Here is a 15,030-nt window from a genome sequence, read left to right as displayed (position 1 = left end):
GGTGTTCTTACAAAAGTTACCATTGGATTTCTTTTACAATTCCATGAGTTTTTGAGTTCCTGCAGGAAGGTCTAAAGGTTTATCAGCTAGTTCTTTGAAAGGTCAGATTTCTGCTCATTCTGTTTTGTTTCATAAAAAGATTGCTAAACTTCTGGACTTTTAGGCATTTGTTCAGTCTCTGATTAGAATAAAACCAGTTATTCTTCCAGTTTCTCCTCCTTAGAATATGAATTTTGTTTTGAGGGTTCTTCTAACCCCTCCTTTTGAGTCAATGCATGGTTTGGACTTTCAGCTTTTATCTTGAAAGGTACTTTTTCTTCTAGCTATTTATTTGGCTAGAAGAGTCTCAGAACTTTCAACTTTGTCTTGTGACCCTCCTTTTCTGATTTTTTTTTTTCCATCAGGTTAAGGCTGTTCTTCGCACAGGCTATTCTTTTCATCCTATGGTGGTATCCACGGATCGTGGTTTATTCTTTTTGTTCAGCGCCTATGAGCTTTTAAACATTATGTAGAAGCCACAAAAGATTTCAGACTTTTTTTGTTAACTTTTCTGGTCCTCAAAAGAGGCAGAAATTGTCAGATATTAGTTTAGCAGCTTGGCCTAAAGCCTTAATTCATCATTCTTATTTGGCTGCTGGAAAAACTCCCCCTAAGTGCATTACTGCTCATTACATTAGAGCAGTTGTTCCTTCTTGGGCTTTTCATAATGAGGCTTCTATTGATCAGATTTGTAAGGCAGCTACTTGGTGTTCATTGCATTTTCAAAGTTTTATCACTTTGATGTGTATGCTTCTTCTATGGCTGCCTTAGTGCCTGAATAGTAATGTCCTGCCTTCACTGTTTGTCCCCCCCCCCCCCCCCCCCCCATTCACGGTTGTCTTGAGAATTCCACAGCTTGGGTATTTTAACACTTGATGGCTTGTGGACTATCATCATCTGATAAAAAAACAGGTGGGAGCAGTACTCGTTTTGCATTTCTTTGCCCCACTTTGTTTTTCTTGCTTTTCTTTTTTCTTCATCTACTTGGCTAATATGTATTATTGCGGATCATGGGAAGGTTGGAGGTATTTAAAACTGTTGTGTTGGGGTGTCTTTTTGCCTCCTCCTAGTGGTCAGGAAGGGAATATACACACGTGATGGCTCATAGACTCTCACCATCATGAAAGAAATTTAAATTATCAGGTAAGCATACATTTTGATTTTTACCAAGCTATGATTGACAAAAAAAGTAATAGATAAATTCTATTTTAAAAACAAAAATACACTAATGTTAAAAAAACACACCATAGTTTTGTACTATATACTAAACAATTAACTGATAACAGCATATTTTAAACAGACAAAATATATTTCACTGAAACTTACATTCTTTTTTTTTTATTTATTTTTATAGGTGACAAGACAGATACAGGAGCATGAGCAAGACTCAGAGCTACGTGAACAGATGTCTGGTTACAAACGTATGAGACGCCAACATCAGAAACAGCTTATGGCACTGGAGAACAAGCTTAAGGCAGAGATGGATGAGCATCGCCTTCGACTAGATAAAGATCTGGAAACGCAACGTAATAACTTTGCTGCTGAAATGGAGAAACTGATTAAAAAACACCAGGCAGCTATGGAGAAAGAGGTGGGTAAGAAGCTTGGATTGTACTAAAAATGCTCCTTTTGTAAATGAGTGATTAAAATGTATGGTTTTTTTTATATATTTTGCCAATATGTTAAAGTCTGATTGATATCTGTTAAAACTGATTTGTGTCTGTTTCCTGGTGATTAGGTACTATTGGACAACTATCTCAGCACTAATGTGTAGTAGGTAGATATTACCTGGAAGTCAGTCTTAGGTAGACACTTTTCTTTTACAAGATATGACGAGTCCACAGATTTCATCCTTACTTATGGGATTACGCCTCCTGGTCAGCAGGAGGAGGCAAAGAGCACTACAGCAGAGCTGTATATATAGCTCCTCCCTCTCACTCCAGTCATTCTCTTTGCCTGTGTTAGTGATAGGAAGAGGTAAAGTGAGGTGTTAGTTTAGATTCTTCAATCAAGAGTTTATTGTTTTTTAAATGGTGCCAGTGAGTACTATTTTTCTCAGGGTGGAGCATCAGATGTTTCAGCAATGGGAACTGAGGAGTTTTTCTACATTTTTACTCCCCATACTGGTGCTGCCCTGCTGATGGTCTTATAAGATGACACATAAGGCCCTAATTGTCCCACAGACCTACAGGAGGTGATGTAAAGAGTCCTCTTCTTCGTGTGGGACAGGTTTAGATCAGCACTGCGGTATGTACAGTCTTTTTGTTTTCTGGGGAAAGTGTAGCTCAGAACAGACTGGACGTTCGCTGCTGCAACACAAGTGGGGTAACTAACTTGCAAAATGAAGTTTTATTTCCCTATCTGTTTCCTTTCTAATGCAATCTATATATTAAGCAGTGGGTTGGTGTTATGTGACCCAGTTTCATTCAGGGGTCAAAAATGGTGACTCTCTATATGCAGGCTGACGCTGGAGATTGGGACAAAAAAGGGTTCTTAATACCTTTATTTCTCTTGTTAAGTGTGTTCAGTCCACGGGTCATCCATTACTTATGGGATATATTCTCCTTCCCAACAGGAAGTTGCAAGAGGATCACCCAAGCAGAGCTGCTATATAGCTCCTCCCCTCACATGTCATACCCAGTCATTCTCTTGCAACCCTCAACAAAGAAGGAGGTCGCGAGAGGAGCTGGAGTTTTTACTTAATTATTCTTCAATCAAAAGTTTGTTATTTTAAATGGCACCGGAGTGTGCTGTTTTTCTATCTCAGGCAGTATTTGGAAGAAGAAACTGCCTGCGTTTTCTATGATCTTAGCAGGCGTAACTAAGATCCACTGGCTGTTCTCGACATTCTGAGGAGTGGGGTAACTTCAGAAAATGGGAATAGCATGCGGGGTCTCCCGCATATGAGGTATGTGCAGTACAATATTTTCTGGGAATGGAATTGACTAAGAAAACACTGCTGTTACCCGTATGATGTAAGTACAGCCTTAAATGCAGTAGTAGTGACTGGTATCAGGCTGATAAATGTATGCACAGTAGAGTTATTTTCTAGGGACTAGAATTTGACTAAAAAAAAAAAAAATACTGTTAATACTGATATAATGTGTGAGCCTTAACTGCAGTAGAAGCGACTGGTAGCAGGCTTAGTAATAACTTTACACAGCATCTGAAATGTTGTTTTTTAAAACGTTTACTGGCATGTTAATCGTTTTGTGAGGTACTTTGGTGATAAATCTTTTTGGGCATGATTTTTTTCCACACGGCTAACGTATATTTCTGCATAGAAACCGTTATATCAGGTCTCCCACTGTTGTAATAGGAGTGGGAGGGACCTTTTTTAGCGCCTTGTTGCGCAGTTAAAATTCTAGCACAGTCTTCCTGCTTCTTCCTCTTTGATCCAGGACGTCTCCAGAGAGCTCAGGGATCTTCAAAATTCATTTTTGAGGGAGGTAATCAGTCACAGCAGACCTGTGACAGTGTGTTTGACTGTGATAAAAGCGTTAAATCTTAATTTGATATCCGTTTTTTTGGGTACTGAGGGGTTAATCATCCTTTTGCTAATGGGTGCAATCCTCTGCTAATTAATACATTTAAAGAATTGTTGACTATAACTGAACTAGTTCTTTGTTATTCAATTGTGTTTTTTTAAAAAGCGCTGCAGCGTTTTTTATATTGCTTGTAAACTTATTGAAGTAATTTCCAAGCTTGCTAGCTTCATTGCTAGTCTGTTTAAACATGTCTGATACAGAGGAATCTGCTTGTTCATTATGTTTAAAAGCCGATGTGGAGCCCAATAGAAATATGTGTACCAATTGTATTGATATTACTTTGAATAAAAGTCAATCTGTACCGATAAAGAAATTATCACCAGACAACGAGGGGGAAGTTATGCCGTCTAACTCTCCTCACGTGTCAGTACCTTCGTCTCCCGCTCGGGTGGTGCGTAAGATTGAGGCGCCAAGTACATCAAGGCCCTTACAAATCACTTTACATGATATGGCTAATGTTATGAAAGAAGTATTATACAATATGCCCGAGTTAAGAGGCAAGCGCGACAGCTCTGGGTTAAGGACAGAGCGCGCCGATGACACGAGAGCCATGTCTGATACTGCGTCACAATTTGCAGAACATGAGGACGGAGAGCTTCATTCTTTGGGTGACGGTTCTGATTCGGGGAGACCGGATTCAGAAATTTCAAATTTTAAATTTAAGCTTGAGAACCTCCGCGTGTTGCTAGGGGAGGTGTTAGCGGCTCTGAATGATTGTGACACGGTCGCAATCCCAGAGAAATTATGTAGGCTGGATAAATACTATGCGGTACCGGTGTGTACTGACGTTTTTCCTATACCAAAGAGGCTTACTGAGATTATTAGCAAGGAGTGGGATAGACCCGGTGTGCCTTTTTCCCCTCCTCCGATATTTAGAAAAATGTTCCCTATAGACGCCACCACACGAGACTTATGGCAGACGGTCCCTAAGGTGGAGGGAGCAGTTTCTACTTTAGCCAAGCGTACCACTATCCCGGTGGAGGATAGCTGTGCTTTCTCAGATCCAATGGATAAAAAATTAGAGGGTTACCTTAAGAAAATGTTTGTTCAACAAGGTTTTATATTACAGCCTCTTGCATGCATTGCGCCTGTCACTGCTGCAGCGGCATTCTGGTTTGAGTCTCTGGAAGAGGCGATTCGCACAGTACCATTGGATGAATCTTTGAGCAAGATTAGAACCCTTAAGCTGGCTAATGCATTGTTTCGGATGCCGTAGTGCATTTAACCAAACTTACGGCTAAGTATTCCGGATTCGCCATACAGGCGCGCAGAGCGCTATGGCTTAAATCATGGTCAGCAGATGTAACTTCTAAGTCTAAACTACTAAACATTCCTTTCAAAGGGCAGACCTTATTCGGGCCCGGCTTGAAGGAAATTATTGCTGACATTACTGGAGGTAAGGGCCACACCCTTCCTCAGGACAGGGCCAAATCAAAGGCCAAACAGTCTAATTTTCGTGCCTTTCGTAATTTCAAGGCAGGAGCAGCATCAACTTCCTCCGCTCCAAAACAGGAAGGAACTACTGCTCGTTACAGACAGGGTTGGAAAGGCAACCAGTCATGGAACAAGGGCAAGCAGGCCAGAAAGCCTTCTTCCACCCCTAAGACAGCATGAAGACAGGGCCCCCTTTCCGGAGACGGATCTAGTGGGGGGCAGACTTTCTCTCTTCGCCCAGGCTTGGGCAAGAGATGTACAGAATCCCTGGACGTTGGAGATTATATCTCAGGGATACCTTCTGGATTTCAAAACTTCTCCTCCACAAGGGAGGTTTCATCTGTCAAGGTTATCAACAAACCTAGTAAAGAAAGAGGCATTTCTACAATGTGTACAAGACCTCTTAGTGATGGGAGTGATCCACCCAGTTCCGCGAACGGAACAGGGGCAAGGGTTTTATTCAAATCTGTTTGTGGTTCCCAAGAAAGAGGGAACATTCAGACCAATCTTAGACTTAAAAATCTTAAACAAATTCCTAAGGGTTCCGTCGTTCAAGATGGAAACCATTCGGACCATCCTACCCATGATCCAAGAGGGTCAATATATGACCACAGTGGACTTAAAGGATGCCTACCTTCACATACCGATTCACAAAGATCATTATCGGTACCTAAGGTTTGCCTTTCTAGACAGGCATTACCAGTTTGTAGCTCTTCCCTTCGGGTTAGCTACGGCCCCGAGAATTTTTACAAAGGTTCTGGGCTCACTTCTGGCGGTACTAAGACCACGAGGCATAGCGGTGGCTCCATACCTAGACGACATTCTGATACAAGCGTCAAGTTTTCAAAATGCAAAGTCTCATACAGAGATAGTTCTAGCATTTCTGAGGTCGCATGGGTGGAAAGTGAACGTGGAGAAGAGTTCTCTGTTACCACTCACAAGGGTCCCTTTTCTAGGGACTCTTATAGATTCTGTAGAGATGAAGATTTACCTGACGGAGTCCAGGTTATCAAAGATTCTCAATGCTTGCCGTGTCCTTCACTCCATTCCAAGCCCATCAGTAGCTCAGTGCATGGAAGTAATCGGCTTAATGGTCGCGGCAATGAACATAGTGCCATTTGCGCGCCTACATCTCAGACCGCTGCAACTATGCATGCTAAGTCAATGGAACGGGGATTACTCAGATCTGTCCCCTTTGCTAAATCTGGACCAGGAGACCAGAGATTCTCTTCTCTGGTGGTTGTCACGGGTTCATCTGTCCAAAGGAATGACTTTTCGCAGACCAGATTGGACGATTGTAACAACAGATGCCAGCCTACTAGGCTGGGGAGCAGTCTGGAACTCCCTGAAGGCTCAGGGATCGTGGACTCAGGAGGAGAGACTCCTCCCGATAAACATTCTAGAATTAAGAGCAATATTCAATGCTCTTCTAACTTGGCCTCAGTTAGCAACACTGAGGTTCATCAGATTTCAGTCGGACAACATCACGACTGTGGCTTACATCAATCATCAAGGGGGAACCAGGAGTTCCCTAGCGATGTTGGAAGTCTCGAAGATAATTCGCTGGGCAGAGTCTCACTCTTGCCACCTGTCAGCGATCTACATCCCAGGCGTGGAGAACTGGGAGGCGGATTTTCTAAGTCGACAGACCTTTCATCCGGAGGTATTTGCTCAACTGATTCGTCGTTGGGGCAAACCGGATCTGGATCTCATGGCATCTCGCCAGAACGCCAAGCTTCCTTGTTACGGATCCAGGTCCAGGGACCCGGGTGCGGTGCTGGTAGATGCACTAGCAGCCCCTTGGGTTTTCAACATAGCTTATGTGTTTCCACCTTTTCCGTTGCTACCTCGACTGATTGCCAGGATCAAACAGGAGAGAGCATTGGTGATTCTGATAGCGCCTGCGTGGCCACGCAGGACCTGGTATGCAGACCTAGTGGACATGTCGTCCTGTCCACCATGGTCTCTACCCCTGAGGCAGGACCTTCTATTCCAGGGTCCTTTCAACCATCCAAACCTAATTTCTCTGAGGCTGACTGCTTGGAAATTGAACGCTTGATTCTATCAAAGCGTGGGTTTTCGGATTCGGTTATTGATACATTAATACAAGCTCGGAAACCTGTTACCAGAAAAATTTACCACAAGATATGGCGTAAATATTTATATTGGTGTGAATCCAAGAGTTACTCATGGAGTAAGGTTAGGATTCCTAGTATATTGTCTTTTCTACAAGAGGGTTTAGAAAAGGGCTTATCCGCTAGTTCGCTAAAGGGACAGATTTCTGCTCTGTCTATTCTTTTACACAAGCGTCTGGCAGAGAATCCAGACGTCCAGGCTTTTTGTCAGGCTTTGGCTAGGATTAAGCCTGTGTTTAAAACTGTTGCTCCTCCGTGGAGCTTAAACTTGGTTCTTAAAGTTCTTCAGGGTGTTCCGTTTGAACCCCTTCATTCCATTGATATTAAGCTTTTATCTTGGAAAGTTCTGTTTTTGATGGCTATTTCCTCGGCTCGAAGAGTCTCTGAGTTATCTGCCTTACATTGTGATTCTCCTTATCTGATCTTTCATTCAGACAAGGTAGTCCTGCGTACTAAACCTGGGTTTTTACCTAAGGTTGTTTCTAACAGGAATATCAATCAAGAGATTGTTGTTCCATCATTATGTCCTAATCCTTCTTCAAAGAAGGAACGTCTTTTGCATAATCTAGACGTGGTCCGTGCCCTGAAGTTCTACTTACAGGCAACTAAAGATTTTCGACAAACTTCTTCTCTGTTTGTCGTTTACTCTGGACAGAGGAGAGGTCAAAAGGCTTCGGCTACCTCTCTCTCTTTTTGGCTTCGTAGCGTAATACGCTTAGCCTATGAGACTGCTGGACAGCAGATTTGCAAGGCTGCAACTTGGTCTTCACTTCATACTTTTTCCAAATTTTCCAAATTTGACACTTTTGCTTCTTCGGAGGCTGTTTTTGGGAGAAAGGTTCTACAGGCAGTGGTTCCTTCTGTTTAATGTTCCTGCCTTGTCCCTCCTATCATCCGTGTACTTTAGCTTTAGTATTGGTATCCCATAAGTAATGGATGACCCGTGGACTGAACACACTTAACAAGAGAAAACATAATTTATGCTTACCTGATAAATTTATTTCTCTTGTAGTGTGTTCAGTCCACGGCCCGCCCTGTCTTTTTGAGGCAGGTTCTAAATTTTAAATTTTAAATTATAACTCCAGTCACCACTGCACCCTATAGTTTCTCCTTTCTCGTCTTTCGGTCGAATGACTGGATATGACATGTGAGGGGAGGAGCTATATAGCAGCTCTGCTTGGGTGATCCTCTTGCAACTTCCTGTTGGGAAGGAGAATATATCCCATAAGTAATGGATGACCCGTGGACTGAACACACTACAAGAGAAATAAATTTATCATGTAAGCATAAATTATGTTTTTGTGAGGCATAGTTTGTTTGAGGGACACATTGTTTTTTGTTTTTTTTTACAAGTCGGGTTTACCCGACATTGATTTTTTACATGCAGCGCTTTTTCTTTCTGTATACCGCCCATGAAGGGCGGGCCTTACGTCTGTGCTCTTTGCTGCGCACTTGTTATTCCTGCTTCTACACGGAGGAGTATTACGGAGCTCCTGTTGCTTAGCGGAGCTGTTGTTTGGTGCAGGGGTTAATTTTAAATATATTTGGTATAGCAACTGCATATTGCTTGTTTGTTACACTTTAACAGTAAAAACTTATATCGTTTCAGATTGCAGTGAAAATTTATGTCGTTTTAAAAGTTAAAGACACAGTACCGTTTTTGAAATTTAAAGGCACAGTACTTTTTTGTTATTTCATATATCTGACACGACCAATATTGCTCGTTTTTCTTTTTATCATGGCTGACCTACTGGAACAGACTTGTTCTATGTGCTTAGCTGCCAATGTGGAACCCCCTCTTACATTTTGTCCCTCCTGTACTGAGAGGGCTCTACAATTTAAAGAACAAATTTTCTTTAATGCAAATAGCTCTAAGGATGCTTCTCAGCTTGATGAGACTCAGGGTATGCCGCAACTTTCTCCCAAAGCGTCACTGCCTTTAACACCTGCTCAGGCGCCGTCAACTGCGTCCACCTCATTTACTCTGCAGGATATGGCGGCAGTTATGTCATCTACTCTTACAGAAGTTTTGTCTAAGTTGCCAGTGTTGCAAGGCAAACGCAGTAGAAGAGCGGACCAGGTGGTCCTGACGACTTCTGACTCTTTGATGGCGATCTACGATGTACACTCCTAGGGCTCTGAAGAGGGAGGTAGGGAGACTCTATCTGAAGGGGAATTCAGTAAGTGCATTACCCCAGACAGATTCGGACTTAATGTCCTTCAGATTTAAGCTTGAACACCTCCGTCTGTTGTTGCGGGAGGTTTTGCTGACTCTGGATGATTGTGACTCTATTGTACCACCAGAGAAATTGTGTAAGATGGACAAATACTTAGAGGTAGATAAAGAAGTAACAGTGATACACAAATCACTGTGCTTCTATAGGAGGCGCTGATATGAACAATTAATACAGAGATATAAGGTTGATATAATTCCCTATATATGCAAGTAAATAAGCAAATAGCAATAGGTATAGTAATAATGAGCAGATAATAAATATTAATAAAACAATAAAAAAGGAGTGAACCAGCCAGAAAAAGTCCAAAGGATGTCTTCCACGTCCCAAAGCTTGATAGGCTGCTCTCTGTCGTCACCCAAAAGGATGATGTACTTCTATAATGATGAGATAAAAGCAAAAACAGAGGCGCCACATGTGTAGGTCAATAAAAACAAGAAAATCCAAACAGCGGCAGAATAAGGGTACTCACAAACGGGGCGGCACTCTATTGTGCCAGCAGGGACAGGCTGGTGTTTCTACAGCAAACCAGCTAGCTGTATGACAGATCTACACCGGATACGATCAGCGCTGGAGTTCTCTGCTTTTGTGGCCTCTAGTCGGTGTTCCCAGTGTGATATTTCTCCTCAACTGGAGCTGCAGTGGAGCAGGGAGGAGGGCTGGACTGCCCTAAGGTTACTGAAATGGAGACTATCACAACAACACCAGACTGATGTAAAAGTAAAAAATTAGTATTTTATTATACAAAATAAAAATACCAAAGGTATCACAATTTACAGCTGGGTGTGTGAATAACAATCTCCCCACAAAGAGTGCAATAGCAACGCGTTTCTCGGGCGAACCCCGTTTCCTCAGGCTTGTGTGCTCTAAGTGTGTATACATGCCCTTTAAATAGGGATCAGTAACCTCATGTTCCCATGTCCCTCCCCTTCCTTCTCCAAAATTGTCCAATCAAATCCTTCCTTTCTTAAACCGCCCAGTTGTTGATATAGTTATAAAGTTACATTATAATAAACTATGTAATTAATAAATGCAGTTCTATGATATTCAAAGTTTACAAAGATGAAGGTGAATGTGTTGTTAGTAGGTAATACGATCTCTAATGAGTGGTGCCGATCGTAACTGAAATATATTGCTGTGGGTATAAACTAAACTAACATATGTTTCCTTATTGACCAATAGTGTTACTTAATTTGAGGGGCTTGTCCTTGAGTCTTAACAACTAAATATGCTACGTAATGGTTATTGCTCTTGGTTACGGGATCACGGACGTGCCGAAAGATCACATGATCATAATAACCCTTGTCTGCAATTGGCACAATTTCGGGCTTCCAATTAGTTTACTGAGTGACGTATGGTCACATGACCGATGGGACTCGTATGTGGTTTAAGAGTTATGAATGAGTGTAGCCACAGTCTGATACCGCCCCCAAATGTTAAGCACCAATTGGATGATAAAATAAAATAAGACTATGTGATAGACAGCCTACGTATATTGTAAGGCAGGTAGAAAGAACGTGAATAAATAAGTATAACTATATGAATAACTACCTACATAAATGTCTATACATTGTGCAAATTAAACTAGGGTTGTGCTAACTTACCGCCATTGCTATAATGTAATGTAATAAGTAAATATCTTGCAGATCCGTGTAATAACATAAGTGCCTTTGTTAATCTGAGTGCTAGGGCTATTAAACCAAAATCATTCCGGGATTAAAAAGTGTCATCCCTTAATAAAGTGTTTAGACAACATGTTAAATCTATATATATATATATATATATATATATATATATATATATATATATATGTGTGTGTACACATCGGGATACATTGTATGTGATAATGTATTGTCCTACCATAAAAAAAGGTGAAATTAATGTGAATATATGTGTAAATAAGAAAGGTAAAATAAAGAATTGGAGTATGTATTATATGTGTATGTGAAACGATATATTCAAAGTATATAAGTTAATATATATGTATATATAACAATGAATACTAAATATATAAGGTGAATAAATACAACAATTTACTGTATAATTATTGCCACAGTAGTGGAAATAATTGGTCTATCATAATATGGGTAGAAAAAAGATTCAAATGATCAATGTTAACAATATTGGAATTGATAACAACAAGTGTACGGCGAAAGTCCAGATTAAAAATATATACAAGATTTTAGGGCATCATTCTGTACACAAAGTTATAGAACCAAAAATATGACTAGCGCTAAAAACATATAATGAAGTGCCCCATCCTATACATCTCTATAGAATAAATACATAATTACAGAAACGCTGCAGAATCTATAGCCTCATTCAGACCTGTAGGGAATAGACTATTGAATTTAAATATCCAAAAGGTTTCCCTTTGTCTCAATTTTGAGAACCTGTTATACAAATTACTTTGAGGGATCCCTTCTAAATATATTTATCACAGATATGTCTGGAAACACTATGTTTGGATGATTTTGATTTGATGTTCCTCAAATGTTCGCTCCATCGAGTTCTGACCTTCCTATAGGTTCTGCCTATGTACTGAATCCCACATTTGCAGGACAGTACATAGCTTACATAACTAGAGTCACACGACAGTCTACTTTTTATTGGGAACATTTCCCCTGTATTGTCAGATATTATGGTACTGCATCCATGTGTTACATATTGACACATGTGACATCGTTTCTTCCCACATCTATAAGCTCCTATCTTATTGAGGTTATAGCTATTTAGGGCCCTATCTCCCAATCTAGTCGTATTGACAGATTTCCTTTTAGACATCACCACCTTACTAGGGGCTAATTTCTGTTTATAAGTAGGTGCTCTTTTAAAGACTAGCTTAGGTTGGGATGTGAGGGTTTTTTTTAAAACAGGGTCTTTCAAAAGGATAGGCCAATGTTTTTTAAGTACTTTGTTAATAATTTTGTGGTTGGAATTGTACTGTGTCACAAATAGAGGTTGTTTATTTGTGAAATTCCCCTTGTCTCTATTCCTAGAAGATAAAGATGATAATAACTGATCTCTATTAAGATCCTTAGCTCTCTCATAGCCTCTAGTGATCAGTTCGAATGGATATCCTTTTTCTAAAAATTTGAGGATGAGTGATTGCTGGTTATATTGCTCTATTGTACTGCAGTTCCTGCGCAGTCTACAAAACTGGCTGTATGGAATATTAGTTTTCCATTTTGTTAAATGGTTGCTAGAAAAATGTAAGAAATTATTGCAATCTACTTTTTTAAAAAAAGTAGAAGTAGATATACTATCTTGTTGGTCCCAAGAAAGGATCACATCCAGAAACTCTATATTGTTTTCTTGTAGATTGTGGGTGAACCCTATGCCCATATTATTATTATTTAGATGTGACACGAAACCAAGGGCTTCTGACTCCGAACCATCAAAAATAAAAATAAGGTCATCTATTTAACGGCCATAGAACACCAGACTGCCCCTCCATTGCGAATTATAGATGAAAGAATCTTCAAAATAACCCATAAACAGGTTTGCAAATCTGGTGCCCATGGCCGTTCCCCTGATCTGTAGAAAAAAAGTGTCAAGAAACTGAAAATAATTGTGTTTCAAAATAAAATTAATAAGTGAAATTATATAATCTTTTTGAATAGTGGGCATATATAGGTCTCTATCCAAATATATCTTAGAGGTGAAGGCCCCCAAATCATGTGATATATTTGAATAGAGTGATCCAACGTCACAAGTAAGCCATAGGTAGTTCTTACTTTTTTCCAATTTGACCAAAGAAAGTTTGTTAAGCAGGTCTTTGGTGTCTTTAATATAAGATAGTAAATTGATAACATACCTCTGCAGGTAGATATCGATATATTCCGACAATTTGTCGGTAATGCTATTCATGCCTGCTATAATCGGCCTACCTGGAGGCACCTTTTCATTCTTGTGCAGTTTAGGGAGATGATAGTAGTATGGTATACTGGGGTGGTCCGGAGTAAGATATCTTTTTTTTCTTTTTTCGTGAGAATATTGGAAGTGAAACCTTGTTCTAAAAGGGCATTCAGAGCTTTCATATATTCTGTGGTGGGATCATAAGATAGTTTTATGTAGTAGTCCGTATCATCTAAGATACGACAGGCTTCTGTAACATAGTCTGCATAGTTTTGTAAAACTATGCCTCCGCCCTTATCAGCCTGACGAATGACCAAATTTTGGTCATCCATCAGACTTCTAAGGGCTCTGGCTTCATTAGGCCATGTCTTCTTTTTTCCTATGATTCTTTGAGGCATAGATTCAAGGTCTTCCAAAACCAATTGCTGGTAGAGGTCAATATAAGAAACTTCCTCCTTAGGAGGATTGAAAGACTATCCCTATTGAGAACAGTTGTGCTTTCAAAGACCCTATGGACAAAAAGTTGGAGGGTCTTCTAAAGAAGCTATTTATTCATCAAGGGTTTCTATTACAACTGACGGCCTGCATTGCCAGAATGCCAAGCTCACAAGATACGGATCCAGATCAAGGGATCCTCAGGCCGAACTGATAGATGCCTTGGCAGTGCCTTGGTCGTTCAACCTAGCTTATGTGTTTCCACTCTCCTTCCCCGGGTGATTGCACGGATCAAACAGGAGAGGGCTTCGGTAATTCTAATCGCTCCTGCGTGGCCGCGCAGGACTTGGTATGCGGATCTGGTGGACATGTCCTCTCTGCCACCGTGGAAGCTTCCATTGAGGCAGGACCTTCTCATTCAGGGACCCTTCCATCACCCGAATCTAGTTTCTCTGCAGCTAACTGCTTGGAGATTGAACGCTTGATTTTATCTAAGCGAGGGTTCTCTGATTCGGTCATTGATACCTTGATTCAGGCACGTAAGCCTGTTACTAAAAAGATTTACCATAAGATATGGCGTAAATATCTTTATTGGTGCGAATCCAAGGGCTACTCATGGTGTAGGGTTAGGATTCCCAGGATTTTACCTTTTCTCCAGGAAGGTTTGGAGAAAGGGTTTTCAGCAAGTTCCTTAAAGGGACAGATTTCTGCTTTGTCTATTCTGTTACACAAACGTCTGTCAGATGTTCCAGACGTTCAATCTTTTTGTCAGGCTCTAACTAGAATCAGGCCTGTGTTTAGACCAATTGCTCCTCCTTTGAGTTTGAATTTAGTTCTTAATGTTCTTCAAGGGGTTCCGTTTGAACCTATGCATTCCATAGATATTAAGTTGTTATCTTGGAAAGTTTTATTTTTGGTTGCTATTTCTTCTGCTCGCAGAGTTTCTGAGCTTTCAGCTTTACAATGTGATTCTCCTTATCTTATTTTCCATTCTGATAAGGTGGTCTTACGTACTAAACCTGGTTTCCTTCCTAAGGTTGTTTCTAATAAGAATATTAATCAGGAAATTGCTGTTCCTTCCTTGTGTCCTAATCCTTCTTCTAAGAAGGAGCGTCTGTTACTTAACTTAGACGTGGTTCGTGCCCTGAAGTTTTACTTGCAGGCTACTAAGGATTTTCGTCAATCATCTTCATTATTTGTTGTTTTTTCTGGAAAACGTAGGGGCCAGAAAGCTACGGCTACCTCTCTTTCTTTTTGACTGAAGAGTATCATCCGTTTTGCTTAAGAGACTGCTGGACAGCAGCCTCCTGAAAGAATTACGGCTCATTCCACTAGGGCGGTGGCTTC

The 15,030-nt window shown here is 40.6% G+C and overlaps 1 protein-coding gene across 2 annotated transcripts in view; it reads left to right on the top strand.

Annotated features, from left to right (window-relative positions):
- The window catches only part of TAOK1 (TAO kinase 1), a 613,695-nt gene that overhangs the window by 476,504 nt on the left and 122,161 nt on the right, over positions 1-15,030 (top strand). For both annotated transcript variants that reach the window (XM_053706161.1, XM_053706162.1), the window contains exon 15: positions 1,394-1,630. In XM_053706161.1, coding sequence (XP_053562136.1) covers positions 1,394-1,630 — 237 coding nt within the window. The remainder of the gene's footprint in view (positions 1-1,393; positions 1,631-15,030) is intronic.

The sequence above is a fragment of the Bombina bombina genome, chromosome 3 (genome assembly GCF_027579735.1).
Source record: "Bombina bombina isolate aBomBom1 chromosome 3, aBomBom1.pri, whole genome shotgun sequence".
Classification (NCBI taxonomy): domain Eukaryota; kingdom Metazoa; phylum Chordata; class Amphibia; order Anura; family Bombinatoridae; genus Bombina; species Bombina bombina.
Note: the sequence above shows the minus strand (reverse complement) of the source record. Positions and strands in the feature narration are given on the sequence as shown.